The sequence below is a fragment of the Notamacropus eugenii genome, chromosome 6 (assembly GCF_028372415.1).
Source record: "Notamacropus eugenii isolate mMacEug1 chromosome 6, mMacEug1.pri_v2, whole genome shotgun sequence".
NCBI lineage: Eukaryota > Metazoa > Chordata > Mammalia > Diprotodontia > Macropodidae > Notamacropus > Notamacropus eugenii.
In genome coordinates, this window is record NC_092877.1 from 353,272,608 (window position 1) to 353,286,830 (window position 14,223).

General features: G+C 40.8%; 1 protein-coding gene across 2 annotated transcripts; it reads left to right on the forward strand.

Moving 5' to 3' along the window:
* The first annotated feature begins 543 nt into the window (after nucleotides 1-543).
* On the forward strand, nucleotides 544-14,015 carry EIF5A2 (eukaryotic translation initiation factor 5A2). 2 transcript variants are annotated; one of them, XM_072618479.1, is made up of 5 exons: nucleotides 544-677; nucleotides 1,020-1,219; nucleotides 2,276-2,380; nucleotides 8,186-8,317; nucleotides 9,408-14,015. In XM_072618479.1, exons 1-5 carry the CDS (start codon nucleotides 629-631, stop codon nucleotides 9,465-9,467), a joined length of 546 nt encoding a protein of 181 aa, XP_072474580.1. In that variant the 5' UTR covers nucleotides 544-628; the 3' UTR covers nucleotides 9,468-14,015. The 2 variants fall into 2 exon arrangements, with proteins under 2 accessions (XP_072474580.1, XP_072474581.1); XM_072618480.1 differs by lacking the exon at nucleotides 544-677 and adding an exon at nucleotides 741-800 and having other exon boundaries at nucleotides 9,408-10,370.
* Nucleotides 14,016-14,223: the final 208 nt, after the last annotated feature.

The following is a 14,223-nucleotide window of genomic DNA, read 5'->3' on the forward strand; positions in this document are numbered from 1 at the left end:
GAAGGCCACGGCGGGGAGTCACAGAGCGGGGGTTTCCTTAGGTGGGACAAGAGGCCGTTTTGGGAGGGAGGCCATCTCCCAGGCGGCAGGACACGCTGTCTGCAGAGAGGGAGACCAGTGCACGCCGCTGCCATGGCAACAGGCGCTCCGCCCCCTCCCGACCCCCCGCCGCGCATCGTCACGTGCCGCGAACCCTACCCCCTCCGGGGGGCGTGGCTTCTTCGAGGAATAGTTGACAGACCAGGATGGCGGAGCCAACTGAGAGGAGAGCTCATGGCTCGGGATCTCGATGGAGTCGGGTGGGTCCCGCCTAGGAAGTCACCTGAGCCTGCGGGGGCCGCCTGTGTAAGGCCCCCAGACTGGAAATGGGCTGTTTGAAGGCACGTGGGGTTGCCAAGCTTTCTTCACGTGACTGGGCGGGGCTGGAGTCTCCTCAGCCAATGGTGGCCTAAGAGGGCGGTGCCTTCGACGCGCCAAGGACCTATCAGGGAAAGGGGGAGTGATGTGCGGGCGGGGGAGTAGAAGAGAGGGCTGGCTTGGGGGGAGGGGGCGGGGAAAGTGCTTGCCGGGCCCCGCCCCGTCTGCTGAAGCCTCCTCGCATCCGCGGCCGCCGCTGCCGCCGCAGTGGATGATCAGGCTCCTTGAGCGCGGGCAGAGCCTCCGCCGCTGGCTGGAAGGTGAGCGCCGGGAGTTCGGCGGGGACTCGGGCGGGGGGCGCTGACGGAGCATCTCGGGGCAGGGGAGGGTCCCTGCGGCGCGCGCCCCCCGGGGCCGGGACCAGGACCGGAGCCTCGCGCCAGGTAGCGGCGGGGGAGTGGGGAGCGACGCGCGCTCCAGGGCCGGCGTATCGGGGGCATGCGCGTCCCCGCGAGGGGGGGAGGGGAGCGGCGCGCGCCCCGGGCGGGGGGGAGGGGGCAGGTGGGCGCAGGTGGAGCCCGGGGCGGGGAGGCCGGTCACGATTCTCACGATGGGAAAGTTTCCGAGCGGAGCCCCCCCCAGCGCCCCTCCCCCCTGCCCAGATCCCGCCGCAGGAGGACCACCGCCCCGACCCGCCATGGCCGACGAGATCGACTTCACCACCGGAGACGCCGGGGCTTCCAGCACGTATCCGATGCAGTGCTCGGCCCTGCGCAAGAACGGCTTCGTGGTGCTCAAGGGCCGGCCCTGCAAGATCGTGGAAATGTCCACTTCGAAGACGGGCAAGCACGGCCACGCCAAGGTGACCGCGCCCGCCCGCCGCCCGGCCCAGCCCGGGCCGCCCCCTCCTCCCCAGCCGGGCCTCCCGGAACCCCGCCTGCCCGCGGAGCCGGAGGGTCCGTGAGGTTGGGACCCACGTGCGGCAATGCCAGTCCTTGAGACCGGGCTGCTGCGGGCATGCCGCTGGTAGTTCGCTGGAGTTAGGAACCTGCGCTCACACCCTGGCGTGGACCATGGCGATGCTTGGTTAAGCGGCTGCTCTATTTCAGGCTGTGCTAAGCCCTGGTGGGGATACAAAGAAAGGAAAAAACAGCCCCTGCCCTCCGAGAGCAGTGTGCAGACCACTCTGCACAAACAGGAATGCTATCTGTATGAGCTCAGGCAAGCGGCTTTTACTTACCCGGGCCTCTGTTCTTCATCTCTGAAAGGAGGGTCTCCCAGTACCCTTTCGGCTCTAGATCTGGGACCCTCATTGGTCTCCCTGCCCCCCAGAAAGTCATCTTCCTGAATCCTAAGTCTGACCTTGTTACTTCCTACTTAGTGTAAGCACCAAGGCTGCCCTTCACCTTGTGAGGACCTGATGCCCACCGGCCCTTTGAGCTTTCTCATGGGTGACTCTTTGCAGCACTCCTGAGATCTACCCTAGTGGGCTTTCCTGCTGCGCTTCTCCTGATAGTCCCTGTCCCTGCCCTTTGCACACTCTGCCCCCCTGCCTCCTTGACCACTTTTATCTCCTCCTTCACCATCTTTGAAGCTTCACAGCTCAGCTCAGAGGCCTTCTTTTATCCCACATCCCTACCCCCCATCTGCCAGTGCCGGTTCTCCAAGATTAACTTGTATTTCTTTTGTATTTACTGTATCCTCTGATGGAACATAAAACTCCTTGAGTGCCAGGACAGTTGCATTTTTGTGATAGTATCTAATGTGCCCGTGTTGGGGGGTGGGGTCTCATTTTTTTCTTAAAGATAACATTTTGTTTTTGAGAGACGAAAATCTCAAACAGAATTGATATTTTGCTCTTAAAGTAATTTAGGTATTGGACTGGACAAAAATTTAACACGCTTACTTTATGCATTAGGTTCACTTGGTTGGAATTGATATTTTTACGGGCAAAAAGTACGAAGATATTTGCCCTTCCACTCACAACATGGATGTTCCAAATATCAAGAGAAATGATTATCAAGTAAGTAATTTCCTCTCAATAGATTTTTTCCCTTTATTACACACATGGTTTGTTACAAGTTGTATAAGCCAGAGTGCTTTTATTCATCTCTTGCTTCTAAATAAGAAGAAGGAAATATAAGGAAAATATTCATTGTAGATACTGGAAGGAGAGAGAGTGATTTTCATATTTCTGCAGTAGAGTTAATGGTGACATTTTTAAAATTACTTTCACTTTGTAAAAATGTGAATTGTCATTTTAAAACATTAGTAAGGTACAGAACAAGTGATGATGATTGCTCTTGAAATGGTTTGTTGAAGTGTGTGGGTCCAAAGTTCCATAAAGTTAATGAAACCACTACTTTGTGCTTGCTACAAAACCTCCAGATTTCATAGGACAAGGTACCTCCACTGCACTTGAGAAGCTTTATTTTTGATCTGGTTGGCTAATCACAAGTGCAGATCTTCAAGTAGAACTTGGCCTCACATTCAGCTAAGTTTCATGTCAGCCAGGGTTATGTATTAACACAAATAGGTGTTTAATACTTAAATGAAAAAACTTTAGAACCTTATAAAACTTAACATTGGAGGAAATTGTCCCCAAAGACCCTGAAAATATTTATAGCAGCTCTTTTTGTGGTGGCAAAGAAACTGAGAGGAGAAGACTTTTGGGAAATAGCTGAGCCAGCTAAAGCATGTGAATGTGAATGGAATACTGATGCTATTAGAAATAATGAAAAGGATAGTTTCAGAAAAACTTGGGAAGACTTCTTGAATTGATGCAAAATGAAGCGAGCAGAACTAAAACATTGTATATACAGTGACACTGATATTGTAGCGAGACTTTGCTACTGTGACCAATGTGAACATCACCAGCAATCCCGAAGGACTCACAATGAAACATGCTATCCAACCTCCAGAGAGAGAACGGATTAACTTGGAGCCGATGGAAGCATACTTTGTTCCTTTTTCTTAGTATTTTTTTCTTTTGGAATATGACTAATGCAAAAATACGTTGCGTGTGACCTCATATATAAGCATTACGATTGTTGACTTCTTCATGGGTGGGGGAAGGAGGGTAGGGGGAAAGAACTTGAAACTGAAAATAAAAAATAAAATTGAATCTTAAAAGAGGAAGAAGTTAGACAATTGACAAATTTTCCTAAAAGATGGTAAAGACTAGATCATTGTATTTTATTCATATTGCCTTTTTATATAAAAAGATTATTTTGAAAAAAAGAAAGTGTCATTGAGTGAAAGGAAATGAAGACAAGAGCTTAACAACATCGTATAGTTTGAATCTTCTCCTTTGACTCATTGACTGTATTGTGACTGGCAACTTGAACAGTTTTGCTCTTGGGTTTCATTTCCAGTTACACATTTAATTTTAATACTTCGTCATAGTGTTCGCTCTTTTGAGAAATAATAAGAGCCATATATAACTGAACTAAAAAGATGCACACTTGGTCAAGTCATATTTGTTCTTTTTCAACCTGTGCTGTCCTAGAGAGTTTAAATACCACACATAGCTATATATATATATATATATATATATATGTTATTTCACTTTCATATTTGTGAATATCAATGAAGGAGTTAGAAATAAAAGTGCTGATTATATTTCACAGAGGGAAATCTAAATTCAGATTGTTAATTCATTGACTTCCACTTCGAATGTAATTGCTTGTTATATTTTTTCATGGTGGTATTATACACACATGCATATTTAGTGTGACAAGGACATAATCTAGAAAAGAACACTAAAAGTGGGAGAAAGTTCATTTTCTTTAACAAAATTTAGTCATTCATCCCTCTGTTTCATCCCTAAATGGTGATGACAATTGTGTAGACATTTTGCTTTTATTTCATCAGTTCAACTCAACAGATTTATGAGCTCCTGCGGTGTGAGAAGAGAGGGCTGTGGTTGGTTTAGGGAGACAGAACGTGACGCTACACATGCTCCTTACCTGCCCTTCCAAAGCTTACGGTCCGTCAGGTGGGAGGGGCCACATAGGGAGTGGGGAGAAGAGGAGATAAGGCATGGCCACAGATAGAGATGATATTAATACCCAATAATTAAGTGTTACATGATGGTGTATTAGGAACAAAGCAAAGCGCTCTGTGAAGAGTAAGGCAGAATTCGCCTAAGAATAGGGGAATGAAGAAGAAAGGCATTGTCAAGGAGGTGACTTGAGCTTTGAAGGATGGGTGGATGTTTAGGAGGGAACAATTATTTGCTTGTTTATTTATCTCAAGAGTTGAGTGGGGAGAGGAGAATGAATAGCCTTAATCCAGGCCACTAGATCCTCAGATCACTGAGGAGAAAGACCAGAGGGCAACCGCAGTTTAGTACGGGCTGTGTTGGGCAGCATAGGGTCCTACCCTCTGTTACTCTATACCCATTCTGGTGCTAAGTCCTTGTAATACATTCCATTAAAAATCTGAGGTTGGGAATGAGAAGTCTTGTTGTTTCTATGTCTCCTGTGGAAGCCTATAAAATTCTACACTTCCTTTTTAGAGGATTGTATTGTGTATCTTGATGTTCCCTCGGTCGTTAATGGAGGCCTTTGCATATGGCTGTTGCATGAGGATTTGTTGAGTTAACTATATCTTTATACTCTCCACAGAAGGAGAAATATTTGTCCTTGTCGGTAAATTGAAAAATAGATTTAAGCTTCTTGTTTATTATCATCTCCTTTATTATCATTTCCATTATCATTTCATGTTTATTATCATTCCATCTAGGATTGCTAGTTGCTATGAATTTTGTCTTTAAGAAATAGATTTTATTCATAGATTTTGTTTTTACATAGCTCTCAGTATCTTCCCTACCCTTCCCATGGAGCCTTTACTTGTAACATAATTTTTTTAAAAAAGGAAGAAGTTAACAAAACCCACAGAATCATTCAGCATTTAGAAACAGTCTGCTATAAGCATGTACCACACCCATGGATCCCCAGCTCTGCAGAGGATGTCTTCTCTCATCGCTCTTTAGGGACACATTCAGTCATCATAATTTCACAAAATCTGGTTTCAGTCATTTTGCTACTGTTCTCTCTACTTACGTTGGGTTAGTCATTGTGTATTGTTTTCTAACTCTGCTTACTTCACTTTGGATCAGTTTGTAAAAGTCTCTCCATGTTCTCTCTATTTATCACATTCATTCTTTCTTATAGCATAGTAATATCCTCTTAATTCAGAAACTGCAGTTTATCCATTCCACAGTTGATGTGGGACTAGTTTCTTTCCAGTTTTTTTACTATCCTTTCAAAGTGATACTATTAATATTTTGGTGTAGATGGAGCCTTCCTTTATGTCAGTGACATCCTCATTCTGCTGTGGGATCTCTAGGTCAACAGATATGAACATTAGTCATTTTATTTGTCTAATTCTAAACTGGTTTCTGGAATGGTTGTACCAGTTCATGACCCCATCAACAATGCATTAGTGTATCTGTGCTTCCTTAACTCCTCAAACATTTGATCGTTTCACTATCTTTATCAGTTTGTTGGAGGTGAGGTAAAACTTAAGGGTTGTTTCGATTTGCATTTCTCTTATTAGTAATGTTGAACACCCTTTTATATACATACATATGTTGTTTATGGTTCATTATTTTTATTGTGCTAGTTTTTGTTCATGTTCTTTGACCACTTCTTTATTAATAAATGGCATTTGATCTTTCTCTTAGATATAAAAACATATATGTTTCTACTGTATGTCTTGGATACCAAACCTGTTCGTCATATATATTTGATGCAAAGACTTTTTTCCCAGTCCACCATTTTTTCCTTATGCTAGATATGCTAATACTATTTCTTCAAAAGCTTTTTAATTTCACATAACAAAATTATCTGTTTTATTGTTTATAAATACCCATATTCCTTGTTTGGTTTAAAATCCACCCCATAAATATGAAAGATGTATGATCTTGATTTCTGGCTTTATGATATTGCTTGACATCTGTTAGTGCTAATTCTCCCTTCATTCCTCTTTCACACACACCCCCCCAATATATTCCATGATTCTAGAGCTTTTTTCCCCAAAATGAATTGTGTTATTCTTTTGTCTAGCTCTGTGAAATCCCCCTTTGGTGGTACATATAATTAATTGATTAATGGAAGGTAGCTTTTCTACCTTCCATTAGGAGTCAGAGCTAGCTTGGAAGAGAATTGCTAATTGCTGTGGATTTTCTAAATTGTAAAAATTATATTAAATGTATCACTGTGTTCAAGTCTAAGAATTGTCCCTGTGGCCTTGGAAAAGTTATTTAAACTGAATCTTAGTTCTTATATGAGAATGAGCCTAGTGAGCTAGTCATGTCCAAGCCAGCATTCTGCGCTCTTACCATTAGAGTTACCTGTGGTCCATTTTCATCTGTTGTAGTGTCTTGATTCTAAACAGATTTAAGAATCAGCTGTGTCATTTTTACATTGTGCTATTACATGTGCTGGGCTTTTTGTGTGTTAACAAACTTCTTTGTTAGAGTTGTGTTTTTAATCACTGTGATCCTTTGAATTATACTACAGGTTAGTCTTGTTTAGGCCTTGAAACTTAATGACTTGTGAGCTAGTCATTTAGGGTTAAGGATATCCTCGTGGAAGGGGAACAGAGCAGAAGTGGAGAAAAAGTGATTTTCTTTAAGTTACGTGTAGTCATTTTTTGTAATGGAAAGTTCCTGTTGACTCAGTGGTCAAAAAGGGCACCGAAGTCACTGTCACCTTTCTGTATTCCAAGGTTTGGTCATGTAGCTCTGTATTCTTTAGTTCAGTATTACTTTTGATCAAGCTCCAGGAAAACTGGCTCAAACCCACAAGACTGATTTTTTATCTGAAAGTTCATTTAATAGCTCAGATGACCAATTTAATGGTTCACAATGGAAAATAGCACTTTTTAATACGGAAGTGTACTTAAGCAAACAGATGAAGATGGCCAGGCTGCCTGAGCTCAGAATGAAGGCAGGGCATGTAAGGATGGTCTCAATCCTGGCTCCCAGCACTGCAGACTTTCAGCCCCTTCCCGCCAGAGACACGCTGCCCTCAATTGGATCCCCACAATTCTCCCTGGTTGTTCTGTTCTTCAGATTGCATCAAGGAAAAGAGGTTCTTGTAGGGGCAGGTGTTTTCTTTTACATTTTTTTATTAAATACTCTTATCACCCTGAGCTATTGGTCAAGGTAGAAAGATTATGTTGCTACCTCCCAAACATGATTTCCTTTCTCCTCCAATCACAAGCAGTGCTTTCACAGTTCATTGTGCCACCCGGCCGTGAGAGGCCTGAAATTCTTGAATAGGAGGCCTGCAGACAGCCTGCAGTGTTCCAGCTTTGCTTTTCATGTCCCTCCAGGAGCTGTACAAGGTATCAAGCACTCGGTTGTAGTTCTCTTCTGAAGGCTGGTGTGCTGGAAAGCCCCACACCCAGCCCCACACCTTTGGCCTGCTTTTGAAAAAATGCTAGTTTTTTTGTTGCAAAAGGGTAAGAGCAGGTGGCTTAGAGCATACCATTATTTGTGAGCATGCCCTGCTATGGCACCGTATACACTGCTTTTTGGAGTAGATTGTTCTCTCTGTCCCTGTCAGAGGAGCTGGGCTTCTTACTGGTGTCTGCCTGCCTCCATCAAGTTAGTCTGCTGGCTCAGCTGTTTCTTGTGGAAACCAATCTCTAGGCTGAAATTTATAGTTGCCAGCAGTAATATGGAGACTACAAATGATAACTTGGGTCATGCTTGTGGCTTTCACCTCTTTTTCTTAACAATTTTAAGAACTGGAAAGGAAGGAGGGAGATGGTCTTTCCCTCAGAAGTAATGAAAGTGCCACCTTTTTTGTTAAAGCTGATTTGCATACAAGATGGTTACCTGTCCCTGCTGACAGAAACTGGTGAAGTTCGTGAGGATCTTAAGGTTCCAGAAGGTGAATTGGGCAAGGAAATTGAAGGAAAATACAATGCAGGTGAAGACGTGCAGGTAAAGATATAATAAGGTATTATTTTTGTGAGGTTTTTTTTTTTAATTGGGGTTTTTTTAAGGCACTTATCTACAAACTGACACTATAAGAGTTGGTATATTCTTGATTTACTTGTATTAAAAAGTTTTTAATTCTTAGTAACCTGAAGCTCACCACTGAAGTCCTTCTCAGCTGTCTTAATTGTTGCATGGAGGTCATCCTAGTTCCTCCTAGTTCTGCCAGTGAGGGCATGCTTATGCTGGTCCTACCCAGAAATGGCCTCTAGGCCCATCAGTGACCTTGAGGGTCTGAATCTGACAATTCTGGCTAAAACGAGGATGTTCTTCATTAGAAGAAAGGTTAGCCACCAGAGGACAAAATTTTTAGCCCAGTAGCTTAGGAAGACTGTGCCCTGGGGTGCTGAGATGAAAAAGTGTTGAAGTATAATTTGAAATGATGTGGTTATAAAGCTTAATTTTTTTCTCAGCATTTTTATTATTTTTCCTGAAAATTGAATGGGTCTCTGGAAAATAACTTTCCTTCAGTCCATTTAGAAACAAGTTGATTGTTTGTTGCTATGCTCTATTTGAGGTACAGCTTTACCAAGAAACTATTTAAAAGCTTGATAATTGCTGCCAAATACAAAGTTGGAGCTTTGTATATCTAACAAGTTTTAGGAACTAGAAGAAAATATGCTTTAAGCATCAAGATGATGGCTTCTAGCCCACATTTAGTCTCAGGTATCAAGATTTAGAGCTGTAAGGGACCAGTTCTCATTTTACAGCTGAGGAAACTGATCCCTTAAAAGTTGAAGTGACGTGTTCTAACTTACCCCAAGTCGCTGATGAGTCCTTCTGCCCAAGCCCCACCTTGAAGCAGCTCTTAGACTCAGAAGCTTGAGACTATTTCGAAAACTCTCCTATGAGGAAAACACCATTTCTGCAGTTTAATTCTCAGAAACCAGTTTTCAGGTGTTGAAAACAATCAATTCCCAAATGCATTACACACCAGATTCTTTTAGGCTGCCTTTATCGGCAACAGTTAACAGAGGTTTGTGGTTATTTTACAAACCACCAGCGGCTCTAACCTGTTGTATTTTTGTCCTTCCAGGTCTCCGTTATGTGTGCTATGAGTGAAGAATATGCTGTAGCCATAAAGCCCTGCAAATAAACGAATCTTCAGGCTCAAGCAAACTGCTTAGGTCTGGCTAAACCCAGGTCTTCACTTTGGCTCTTACTGTCACCAAAGCTCTGGCCTTCCCAAGCAACCTCATGCCTTTTTTTGGTTTGGTTTGATTTGGTTTTTCAGAATAGTGCTGAATTCTAGATTAGTTTTGAAGACAACTGGCAATTTTAAAGTATTATTTAGGTTGATAACTCTTCATGTGTTTTGTAGATCGCTTTCCTTCAACATTCCTGAGAGCTGTTAGTTCATGGGTCCAAGAAACTTGGTGAGGTTCTTTTCAGCAGGCATCTTGTAATTTGCTTGAGCTTTAGTTTGATAGAAGATAAACTAAGGTTATAAATGAAATAATGTAGTATCAGAATATCAGATGTTAATGCAACCTAATTCCAGACTTATTAACTTAAAATAAGAAAGCCTTACAGAATGGAATAATCACAATAAAACTTTGTGTGCCAAGCACAATTCTTAAGAGAAAAAATTCCAGTGATTCCAAATTGCCGGTTGCCTTTCAAAAGTTCAAATGGCCATGTGCAACTAACTGTATTACCTCTTACACAATTCTTTGCCACCTTTTTGGCATACTTACTATAATCTTACTCTATTGTGTCAAAGCCCTGCTTATGGTCAAGGAGGGACACTCAAAATATGGGGTAAATGTTATTACAAAGCTGGGTTATAAAAAGGGGCGGAGGGAGTAATTAAAGCTGGAGATTTTCACACGAGGCCTTTGTCTTCAAACTGAAAAGTAGAAAAATGCCATTATAGTTGGCTTTTTCTTTTAGCTTTCTTTTTCTGGAAATATTATTAAAAGGAGCAACCAGCTCCGTAAGATAATGTTTGCAGAATTTGTGCATTAAGTAAATGCTTGGCTTCTGACAGAATTTTGGCCACTTGAAAACACAATGTTTGGCATGAAAACTTTTGTCCAACAAAATGCCAGAACTTGTTTTAAACTTAATATGAAAAAATTGATTGTCTTCTGCTACTGACGTTTTACACATTTCTCTAAACAAAATCAGATTCATGAATCAAATGCATATTTGTTTATGTTAATGTTTTTAAGCAGAAATAGCATATATGTTCTAGTTTGCTAGCATCTGCCACTGCTGTAGTGACCTCTCTTAAACTGACTATTGTGTGATTTACTAGAGAAATTCAACCAGGAAAGAGCTGTAGGATGACCAAAAAGGTTTAGCTTAAGGTAAGATTGATTACCTTGTGCCACATTTCCTTAGTGTCCTTTGGTTTAGGTTTAGTCTTAGACTTGTCGCCAGAATTTGGGAATTTTTTTTAAAAATGGGGGCGGGGAGGCCAGGGGAATTAAATTCACAAATGATTTGCAAATCAAAGTTCATCTTAAAGACTGATTCTGTGCCATCCCTCCTCTCCTGTGCCCTTGTTCTGTCCTTACTCTCTCCGCTCCCCCCAAAAAGCCTGTCTTTGTCCTTTAGTGTCTGTATAGGCTCTGCTGCTGCTTCATCTGACCCCAGAAACTATGAGAAGTAGCAATAACATCAGTCAGCGTTAAAAGATTCTATTTCAGATGCAGCTATTTTCCAAATTATTTGAGGCAAGTAATTTCCATTTATACTTGCTTCATTTTGTATACTTTTAAAACCTCATTGTGAATCTTGCCCATTTGTCTCAAGAGACAGCAAGCAGAAAGTTAGCAGACATGCAGAGAAGTAACCTGGGTGGCCACAAGGAATCTTGAACCTTGTGGCCAAAACTGAATGGGAACTTCAGTTTTGTTTCCCTGGCCAAGGCACAGCTAAGTGTGCTGCTTAATTCTTCCTGGTGTTCAGTTTTCAACACCTACTCCATGCTTCTGTCTACAACATTATCAATTTGCTGCTAGTCTGCATGCTTGTTCACTGTAGAGAAAACTGGTAAGTGATCAAACATGCTCAGTCAGTGTTACTGGTTATTCAAATGACAAGTCAAAATCCAAGTAGAACATCAGCTAGTTTAGCACAGATTCCAAGCTGGCACGCCCTAGTTTTTTCTGACATGTTAAACTTCACATAAGTGTATTTCTAATTGCAATGTAAAGGTGAAAAAGTCACATCCCTCTGTATCCCTAACTTAGTATCTTGAATGGCAAAAGCTATATTTATGCAGCTAATATTTAGTTTTTAATATAGTACTTCCTTAAAGTATTCTCTCTCAAAGTATAAATACTTTTTACTCTTTTATGTATAATCAGTGTGGCTATTTTGAAGGCATTAGGACCATCTCTTCTATGTATCCCTTGATAGAGATGAGATTCTATAAAGCAAGTATTTCATTATTTGATAAAGTTGCCTCTAAAAGAGGGCAAGGACCATGTTTTTTAACTTAAAGAGCAGAAATGACTGTCTTTCTTTGCAATGAGAAATATAGATGATAGAAGTTCTTTATTCTTAGTATTGTTGCACTATTGGCAGCATATGGTTAAAAATCTCGTTTTCCCATGTGCAGAATATCGAATGCCATGTTGATTGTTTACACAGCATGTGGTATATAGCCTATGTATCTCCAGGTATTTTATCAGTTTATTTTGCAGTATTAACCAATGAGCTCAGTAAATTTAAGGTGAATGTTTCCTCATATAGCAAACTAGGTGATAACATTTTTAATCATACTTTATTATTTGCTTAAAATTTTTATAAGATTACCTGTGGAGTTGAAATTATTGCTATCCAATGCAGAATTTGAATCATGAACATAATTGTGATGCCTTTTTCTCCCCCTCCCAAGAGCATCCATCAAATCTAAGATTGTTATTAACACAACATATAATTTTTTTTTTCATTTTAGCACTAATTTTTAAATGAACACTCTACACTCCCAACCAACTGTTGTTGCCAGGGCACAATGTCGATAAAATTTTAAATAGATGCTGCAATAAAGCAAAATTGTGTAGGCTCTAAAATTATGGATATATTGTCATTCTGAAAGTTGCCATTTTTATGGCACAATATGTGTGTGAATATTACATTCACACACACAGCCTTGTGTATTTTTGTCCTTTTTGAATTCTTTCCAGCTCTCTAAAGTACTGTAGTCTGTTAGTGCCTCAAATGTTGGTAAAATTTCATTTATAGCCTTTCCAGTCCTTGTCTGTGTTTTGGGTCTTGATGGTATCTCAACTGGAATATTACTAGTTGGAGTTTATTTGGAGTGCATTGTTCTCAGGGCTCTTTTTGCTAAGTTGAAATTAGCTGATGTTTGGTTATTTTATAATAACTGCAAGTATGTTGCAGAATTTCCCTAAATCAGAATCCCTTTTGTTATGCTCATGGTGCACTGTAGGTATTGACCTGAGCAGGCTATAAACTTGATTCCAAAATAGAAAGGAATCACATTGGGAATGGTGGCAGTCACTGTATGGGAACCTCATCTCTAGTAGTGTTTACTCTAGAATGGAATTTGATATAAGGGAATTCTGCCTTGGACCATCTCCAAGGAAGTTTACTTAGTAAAGTATCTAGAGCACTTAATGATGAGGGAAATCCATCTGTAGTATAGATTCCAAAGCTCTTGTGTTGAGTCACTTTGAGATTAGAGCTGTTAGATTGAGGAATGAGTTAGAAAGTGGCCTCTAAATTTAACTTGTTCTTCTGAGGAGAAGTAAGATGATAGCATTATCCTTCTGTAGTTTTAGGAGATACTTATAACCTATCAAGGCAAATTTAAGTGCCTCGAAAAAATGTTGTTCTTTCTAATGTGCACATTTCCCATAGTGTGGAAGACACATGGGTCTCTGAGCTGACTGTGTCCACTGTAAATGGCTGGAAAGATACACTGGTTGCCAGATTCTGCATTTTCCCCCTTGGTGAGAGAAGTACCTCACATATACTAGAAATGAAGGTTTTCTCACTCACACAAAGTTCCCAAAGCTTTACTTTCATATCAGGGAGCTTAGATCTCGGGCAGGTTTTTGACAACATCACTAGGAAGATCTTGTGTGGTGACTGCCTTGCCTAATAAAGCTATTAAATTCATTCATAAATTCTCTTGTTTAACAACTGTGTTTGGGGCTGCTAAGGGTGGTTCTTTGAGTTGTGGTTAATATCCACCATGAATAAGATGCACTCAGGTTAAGACAGAATGCTTGCTGTAAATCTGTAGAAATAAAATAGCTTCGTGTTTGAAATGACTAGTTCTGTTTCATCATGTATTCATAAATATAATTTACAGAGAAGCAGAGGAAGATACTAGTTAAAATGACTGAATAAATACCGTAACATTTTGCTAGTAACAGTTTGTCTTAGAAGGAATGAATTTTGGCTTTGAACTGGATACAGCAGTATGTGATAGATATATCTTAAGATGCTTTCAATATCATAAGGTCATCAGGATGAAGATCATAATTGTGAATTTTATGTTTCACCAATAATTATAAATGTTAGTGTTTTGTTACAAAAATTGTTGAAATCCTTTGAAATATAGATGGTGAACTCATTAACTATCATTTTATATCTATACTGTTGTTCCATTTTTACTTTTTTAAGTTATGACAAGTAAAAATAAAGCAAAACTGAAAGTTCATTTTCTTGGTGTATACTTTTTTCCTTCTTGATTAGTATGTACCTCCCAGATTTAAAACTGTTAAGGTCGGGTTATTGAAGCTGAAGTGAAATAATGCTTATATCGAGTAAAACTCAAAACTCAGAACAAATATTTTACACTGACTTTCAGAGGCTGGTTATCCTTTATAGCCACACTTGAAGGCCTAGCAGTTATAAATGGATCTACT

Excerpts from the sequence above, each read along its gene's own strand:
- EIF5A2 (XM_072618479.1), top strand. The coding sequence starts at position 629 with ATGATCAGGCTCCTTGAGCGCGGGCAGAGCCTCCGCCGCTGGCTGGAA. Across the intron at positions 1,220-2,275 it reads GCAAGCACGGCCACGCCAAG|GTTCACTTGGTTGGAATTGA; the intron begins GTGACCGCGCCC and ends TTTATGCATTAG. Across the intron at positions 2,381-8,185 it reads TCAAGAGAAATGATTATCAA|CTGATTTGCATACAAGATGG; the intron begins GTAAGTAATTTC and ends TTTTTGTTAAAG.